Here is a 7,565-nt window from a genome sequence, read left to right on the forward strand (position 1 = left end):
TTGAGTACTCAGGCTCCGAGTACTCAGATACTCCCAGTACTCAGGTGTTCCAAGTACTCAGGCTCAGAGTACTCAGGCGCTCCGAGTACTCAGGCGTTTCGAGTACTCAGGCACTCTGAGTACTCAGGCTCCGAGTACTCAGGCTTTAAGTACTCAGGCGCTCCGAGTACTCAGGCTCTGATTACTCAGGCACTCCCAGTACTCAGTACTCATGACAATATATTGAGAGATTTTATATATATATATATATATGTGTGTGTGTGTGTGTGTGTGTAAAAACATTTTATTTATTTATTTATTTATTTATTTATTTATTTATTTTTTGGCGTCAGCTCTGGATGTTATGTGACCTCAAAATAGAGTTTGAGAAACACATGAATGAGGGGAAGTACCATTCAGCCGAGACATTCATCACAGCCATCTCTGCCCTGAACAAGACTGAGGGGCTGTTCAGGTAACAGCCAACAAGCTAACGCTAACGTGCGGTCCAAACCGAACCCTGTGCTATAACTGTTGTTTTGTTTTTTTTCGTGGACAGGAAAGCTCAGGTTCTGAAGGCTCTGAACCGCAGCACGGAGGCCTACGGTATCCTACAGCGGCTGCAGGTCCACTGCGAGAAGGTCCGATGTACGGAGGCGACCATCAGGTACCGCAGAGTCGTGCGTTCACATGGACTGCATTATAGTTCAGTTGAAGATTCCGCTTTCTTTCGTTTCTTTGCCTCCCTCAGGGTGATGCTGGCCATGGCCGAGCTCCACTGGGAGTCTTCCGGCTTCTCTACGGCCCTCCCTCTGCTGCTGCAGGCCCTGGCCTTGGCGAGACAGCACCACCTGCAGTCGCTGGTGTCGGAGACCGTTCTCCACCTGGCCTTCACTCAGGTCGGCTCCAGTTAGCCGCCGGACTCGGGACGGACCCTTCGTGTAAGTGTGATCTAATCGGATGCCTCTGTTTTGTCCGGCAGCTGATGCTGGGCGTACCGGAGCAGGCGCTGAGCGTCCTCCACGAGGCCATCGAGCCCGTTCTGGCCCACGGAGGGGTCATCGACAAAGGTCGGGCCCTGCTGCTAACCGCCCGCTGTCAGCTGTCCATGGCCGGCTACAGACCGAACAGACAAGGACAAACAGGTAACGGCGTAAAACCCCGTCACCCCCCATCGTCTGTTGGGACTCGTCTCTGAGGTCACATCACGTCTGTGTGATCGTTTCTTCCGCAGATCCGAGTTTGGCCGCCTCTGCCGTCGACACGCTGAACGAGGCCGCTGGCTACTTCTCCAGGCTCAACTGTAAGGAGCGGCTACGTGACGTCCACTACCTTCAGGCTCAACTCCACCGTTCTCTGGGACAGACGTCGCAGTGCAACAAAAGTGCCATGCTCTTCAGGCTCCTGGACCAGGAGCTGCAGACACAAGCTCCGCCCGTTTCCATGCGACTTTAGCTCCGTGGTCACACCACTGACGCGGCCAGCAGATGGCGTCGAAACACTTTTTTGGCAAATGTCAAAGTGAAAACGTCAACCGCACGAACACAGCGCAACGGCCGCGATGATTAAATGTGTGTAATAAAAAACTTCACGCACGACATCGTGTTTGAGTATTTAAGTAATTGTTAGGCGTTTAATAAAACATCGATATACTGAAATATTGCGATATTCTGTTTACCAATAGTTACAATTTTAAATAAAAACACAACACACATCGCAACAATGACAAATTCACGTCAGGTGAGATTCTTGTTTCAAAATGTTTATTGAAAAGCATGGCGGCAAACGTGTCGTAGAAATGAGGTGTGTTTACGAAAAGGCATCTGCAAATATACTTTTTCTGAATATATTACAAATGTACAGTACGTGCCCCTACTTCATATTAAACATTTATCATTTCAATTTTAAACTTATGTTACGGGCACGGGGTGACTCCAACCACGAGGACAACCGTCGTTCTACCTAGAAAAACTTTGACAATGTTCAAAAGGTGAACTGTAATAATGATAATCAACGCCTTATTCTAAGAGGCCACACGGTGGCAGAAGTGGTCGGTGTGGTTGCCCTACGTTACAGCAAGACGATGATAACCTGTTTGTGTTTTTGTAGAAACCTGAAAAGTATCAGCAGAACTCGTTGGCCGACTCTCAGCTCAAGAGCCGGACATTATCGCCATCAGTACCCCGCAGGAGAGCCTCCTTTCCTGGGGTCAGACTCTGCAACGAGATGGTCGTCTTGCCGCAGCACCACCTGGATGACCGTGTGTGGAGTTTTAGTGTTCCTGATCTTTGTGTAGTGGTTCTTCTGTACCAGACCTTCTAGCACGTCCTGTGTCAACAAATCAAAGAGTTAGACCGGAGTCACGAGCAGATAATCTTTTATTCGGAAAGTAGGGATGTGTCGTTCGCGAGTGATTGGTTCAAAATGAACGAATCTTTCATATGAGTCGTGACTCCCGAGTCATATGAAAGATTCGTGACTACCGAGTCATATTAAATATGTATTCATATTGAACTCACGAATCACTCGCAAATCACTCACTGCGAACTAATCACACTCTGCGAACAAATCACTCTGCGAACTAATCTTTCCCCGTGAACTAATCTTTCGCTGTGAACGAATCATTCTCCGTGAACTAATCTTTCGCCGTGAACGAATCATAATCTGCGAACTAATCTTTCGCTGTGAACGAATCATTCCCCGTGAACTAATCTTTCGCCGTGAACGAATCATAATCTGCGAACTAATCTTTCGCTGTGAACGAATCATTCTCTGTGAACTAATCTTTTGCTGTGAACTAATCACTATAAACGGATCATTCTCTGTGAACTAATCCTTCGCCTCATTCTCGCATATTCGTTTCATTTGTCACGTGACAGAGAGCTCGGGTCTCTTTTGCTCTCATTCATCTTCACATTGTGGTGTGTTTTTATTTCTTAGCTTTTCACATGGTTTTAATTACTTATGGCATTTTGTGTACTTTGTAGACTTTGTCAGCGGAAGCAAACCATGTTGCCTTCAGTATTTAGTGTCGGAGAACCGCAGCCTTCTTTACAACGCCCACAATAGGGCTAAAGCGCCACCTGCTGTAAAACGAATGAAATGATTAGTTCAAGATTCGTTCACGACTCGTTCATTTCACTGTTCGAGAGTTAAAGATTCGAATCAATAAAAAGAGTCGGTCTTCCCATCACTAACGCTAACTTGACCTTAACCGCTAACCCAATAAAAACGGACATAAAACACTCTGGCGGCGAAGAAGACCTATCAGCGCTGAATTCGTCGCGTAAATGGGAGGAACCAACGAGAGCCGAGAGCCAATCAGAGTATGTTGCTGACTGAAAGGCGGAACATCTAAACAGAGATCCAATCATAGTGAACGGCGGGAGCCAGAAGCGGGAATACTCCGACCGGAAGAAGTCAGGCTAAACAGATATGTGGAACTATTTTAACTTTTTACGTTTAGTGAAAACACTAAGAGTACTCGACCGAATGGGAGAAGAACTTTAAAAGAGTTATCTGAATTCGGCGCGTCGTGACAGTCGCACAAAGGTAAACAGACATGCTAACATATGAACTAATCTGGTTAAGATATGACGTCGTACGACGTAGATAATACTACTCTTAATGTAGTATATTTATCTATATAGCGCTATATCTACGATACAGCGGTCCCTCGTTTAAAGGTAGATCGGTTCCAAGGCCCTGCCGCGATAACTGAATTTCCGCGAAGTAGCGACACCATATTAATGCGCAGTAAAATGATGATGACTTTTACTGCGCAGCCGATGATTGCTTTTACGTCTCTCCACAGGGTGGTGCCATTTCCTGGGGCACCTCTCCCACGGTTTCCGAAGGTGTATCGTAGTAGTAGCAGGAACCGGCTCTTTTTTTTTTTTTTTTTTTGCGAGGCTGCAAAAACATCGTGATCGGCAGTTGCTTCCACTGCTTCTTTTTCCAGTCGAAGAGTAGCTCGTAGGGCATGACGTCACGACGTCGTCGATTTTGTTGCTAAAAATGGACCGATCGAAACGTATCGTCGTCCCATTCCTGTGACAATGTATATTTTATAGATACAGTTTTTCGCGAAGTCGTGAATCCGCGAAAGATGAACCGCGAAATATTATAGTACTGTGTATATATATATATATATAGAGAGAGAGAGAGCTATATATATATAAATATATCAAAAATAAAGACCATGACCCTGTGATGTTTGACCCCACCCTCTCCCTGACGTGAAGACTGCTGGGATGCATGTTTGTGACCCACCTGGTCGAAGCCCGGTTCTACCAGTGTGGTGTTGGGGTCCAGCTGGTTGTGGATCCTGCTCTCGGCCAAAGCTCTCTTCAGGTCGTAGTTGAAGAACAGGGAGTTCAGGATCACCTGCGTGTGGCCAGACGAGGAATGATGTTGAAAAAAGAGTGTGTCGTGCACGGATATGGGTGTGTGTTTTTGGGGCGGCACTCACCGAGGCTATGCCGGTGGGTATCTTGGTGCCCCCAGCTGCTCCTATAACCATCTTCAGTTTGTGGTCTTTGTCAAAGATGATCGCTGGACACATGGACGACAGCGGCTTTTTGCCTGGTGACAGACGGATGTCGTTGAGATGAGGTGGCTGATTTTTTTTTTTTTTTCTCAAAATAGTGTCATGTCTTTAGAGTGACGACGAAAACTAGTTTTAACTATAGCAGACTGAAGATGTTGCGTGTTAGCTGGAGCTAGCCGAGCAATGGAGAACTGGGAGTAAGGAATGTCATCGATTAGTGGATGAGTGGATCGTTTATGCGTTGTCGACCTCTTCGCAGGTGGACTACGGTTGTGTTTTTTTTTTTTTTTTGCCCTCACCTGGTTGGATGAGGTTGTTGAGGTTGTGAGGTTTTCTGAAGCCCTGCACTCCATCGGGATGATTGAAATCAAACATTTGACTGTTCAGAATGATTCCAGTAGAGGGAGACATCACCTGGGAACCAAAACTGAGAGGAAAAAAAAAAACATAGTGAAGATGATGTCACGACGGAGGGGGGACATGCGGGGGGGGGGGGGGGGGGGGGTGGAAAACCACTTACTATAAGTTTATGGTGCTGGTTACTGCTACTGCATTACCATCTTCGTCCACCACTGACACATGAGACGTCCCGTGTGTCTCTGGGACGGAATTCATGTTTCCATAGTAACCTTCTGGGAAGGTGGTGTGGTCCATAATTTTGCTCCTTATCTGTTCTGCGTAGACGTCGGAGGTCATGTTGTTGATGAGCTGGAGAGAGGAAAGTGAGGGAACGTTCGCAGTTTGTAAAGTCCAGTCATGACATTGTTTTTTTGAGATACAGATAGTAACGATAAAGTCGTGAGTTGTACCGCAATACCGGTATACGGTCTCACCTCCGTCATGTCCATATAACGGGGGTCTCCAAGCTCACTTCTCTTGGCGTAGCCAAACCGAAACGCCTCTACTATTCGGTGATACGTCAGGATCTTCTGCTCTGTCGTGGAGACGCTCTTGTCGGAGAAGTTGTATCCTGCAAAAAAATATATATATACGAGACGTATTATATTGCTGGTCATGTATCGTGATATGAACGGTATCGACAGATTCTTCGATCGACACTAAAAAACACACCAGCCTTTATCCCTTAATTAAAAATAGTTTTGTTTTTTTATTCAAACCCGATGATTTGATGATTAAATGGGTTTTTTTGTTTTTTTTTTCGGCTCGGTGACTGAACAGATGGATGGTTGATGGTGACTCATGTTGACAGACAAAACGGAGGAGCAGATTTCCTCTCTGCTGCCAGTCCAGATGGACGGTCATCCCAGGGGGAACCTGGCTTGAGGAAAGACTTGAATGTGCTCACCATTCAATATGTTGAGTATGAATGCCACCACTGGACCACCGGTGGCGGCGTTGGGGACGTACATGGTGAACTGTCCAACTTTGGCCTTGAGAGGCTTCTCGTTTAACTCAGGCTGATACTCCCTCAGATCCTCCAGTGTGATAATACCACCTTAAAAAAAATAATTACTTTTTTAAAGTGGGAAGAAAATGGGTATGTTCAAAATGCGTATAGATTTGAACAGCTTTGCTTTTTTTTTTACCTGCTTCCTGTACCTCACTGACAATGGCTTTGGCGATGGAGCCCTCGTAGAACAAATCAGGACCCTCCTCTGCTATTCTCTGATAGGTCTCCGCCAGCTTAGGAAATCGAATGATGTCATTTTCCTTCAGGATGTTTTTTTCGGAATCACAGAAAACTTCACTAAAATGAAAAAATTACAAAAAAAGTGTGCACAAATCAAATCTTAATTCTGTCCAGCCAATCAGAACTGCAGTAGCTGTAGTAGGATACCACTGAAGTAGTAATTTATGTCATGCTGCGTTCTTACCACAGGGCGGCGTTTCCTTCAATGTCTTCCTTGTGCGTGGTGATGGCTAAAGCCAGAGCTTTTCCGATAGGAAAGCCTTTCCGAGCTAAAGCGATGCTGGGCTGGAACAGTTCCCTCCATGGCAGTCGGCCGTGTCTCTTGTGCGCCATCTCGTACCCACGCAGCTCCCCGGGAATGCCTATGGTCAACGCTCCTGTCGACGACAAACGGGCGTTCATGGTACGGCACGTGGTGAGCTCTTTTCTTGGTTTAATAACTGGTCACAATTTACATTTTTAGGCACACCGCCACCTACTGTTCTAGCGTGTGTCATGTCAAGGTATGACCAGTGACCAAAGATAATCCTTACGCCCATAGTTACTAGTGACTAAATATCATTCCTATCAGTTTTTTTTTTTTTTTCGTTGTCGACCGTTCTCTGAGATTATTGTCTGACATCTAAACCAGGCGAGAAGAGTTTGATCTTCTACATTTCTCTCCAGATTTTGGATTATCAAAGGTTTGATGAACCTGTTAAATCTAATCTGGATTATTTAAATCTGTCTGAATGTCTTATTCTGGAGTCCCACTCCCTCGGGTTCCACTCCTGGGGTCCTTCTCCCAGGGTGCCACTCCCGGGGTCTCACTCCCGGGGTCCCACTCCAGGGGTCCCCTCCAGGGGTGCCACTCAAGGGGTGCCACTCCTGGGGTCCCACTCCAGGGGTGCCACTCCCGGGGTGCCACTCCAGGGGTGCCACTCCAGGGGTGCCACACCCAGGGGTCCCACTCCCGGGGTCCCCCTCCAGGGGTGCCACCCCCGGGGTCCCACTCCCGGGGTGCCCCTCCAGGGGTGCCACTCCTGGGGTCCCACTCCAGGGGTCCCACTCCAGGGGTGCCACTCCTGGGGTGCCACTCCCGGGGTCCCACTCCCGGGGTCCCACTACAGGGGGCCACTCTAGGGGTGCCACTCCATGGGTCCCACTCCTGGGGTCCCACTCCAGGGGTCCCCTCCAGGGGTGCCACTCTAGGGGTGCCACTCCATGGGTCCCACTCCTGGGGTCCCACTCCTGGGGTCCCACTCCTGGGGTCCCACTCCTGGGGTCCCACTCCTGGGGTCCCACTCCTGGGGTCCCACTCCAGGGGTGCCACTCCTGGGGTCCCACTACAGGGGTGCCACACCTGGGGTCTCACTCCAGGGGTCCCACTCCCGGGGGGCCACTCCA

General features: G+C 48.1%; 3 protein-coding genes across 4 annotated transcripts in view; 2 read left to right on the forward strand and 1 right to left on the reverse strand.

Annotated features, from left to right (window-relative positions):
• The window catches only part of anapc5 (anaphase promoting complex subunit 5), a 5,434-nt gene extending 3,857 nt beyond the window's left edge, over positions 1 to 1,577 (forward strand). Inside the window, exons 12-16 of the mRNA XM_008336895.3 lie at positions 333 to 454; positions 539 to 646; positions 731 to 878; positions 962 to 1,124; positions 1,214 to 1,577. Coding sequence (XP_008335117.1) covers positions 333 to 454; positions 539 to 646; positions 731 to 878; positions 962 to 1,124; positions 1,214 to 1,434 — 762 coding nt within the window. The 3' untranslated portion in view covers positions 1,435 to 1,577. The remainder of the gene's footprint in view (positions 1 to 332; positions 455 to 538; positions 647 to 730; positions 879 to 961; positions 1,125 to 1,213) is intronic.
• A 148-nt stretch (positions 1,578 to 1,725) lies between these two features.
• The window catches only part of ggt1a (gamma-glutamyltransferase 1a), a 9,412-nt gene continuing 3,572 nt past the window's right edge, over positions 1,726 to 7,565 (reverse strand). For both annotated transcript variants that reach the window (XM_008336896.3, XM_025053150.1), the window contains 9 exons: positions 6,364 to 6,556; positions 6,076 to 6,236; positions 5,835 to 5,984; positions 5,362 to 5,498; positions 5,049 to 5,236; positions 4,828 to 4,955; positions 4,451 to 4,563; positions 4,252 to 4,365; positions 1,726 to 2,307 (listed from right to left, as the gene is read on the reverse strand). In XM_008336896.3, the coding sequence (XP_008335118.1) occupies positions 2,155 to 2,307; positions 4,252 to 4,365; positions 4,451 to 4,563; positions 4,828 to 4,955; positions 5,049 to 5,236; positions 5,362 to 5,498; positions 5,835 to 5,984; positions 6,076 to 6,236; positions 6,364 to 6,556 (1,337 nt within the window). In that variant the 3' untranslated portion in view covers positions 1,726 to 2,154. The remainder of the gene's footprint in view (positions 2,308 to 4,251; positions 4,366 to 4,450; positions 4,564 to 4,827; positions 4,956 to 5,048; positions 5,237 to 5,361; positions 5,499 to 5,834; positions 5,985 to 6,075; positions 6,237 to 6,363; positions 6,557 to 7,565) is intronic.
• lrrc75ba (leucine rich repeat containing 75Ba) overlaps positions 6,473 to 7,565 on the forward strand; it is a 9,001-nt gene continuing 7,908 nt past the window's right edge. Inside the window, exon 1 of the mRNA XM_008336898.3 lies at positions 6,473 to 6,594. The gene's annotated coding sequence lies outside the window, so the exon portion shown is untranslated. The remainder of the gene's footprint in view (positions 6,595 to 7,565) is intronic.

Source organism: Cynoglossus semilaevis, chromosome Z, assembly GCF_000523025.1.
Source record: "Cynoglossus semilaevis isolate Cse_v1.0 chromosome Z, Cse_v1.0, whole genome shotgun sequence".
NCBI classification, from domain to species: Eukaryota; Metazoa; Chordata; class Actinopteri; order Pleuronectiformes; family Cynoglossidae; genus Cynoglossus; species Cynoglossus semilaevis.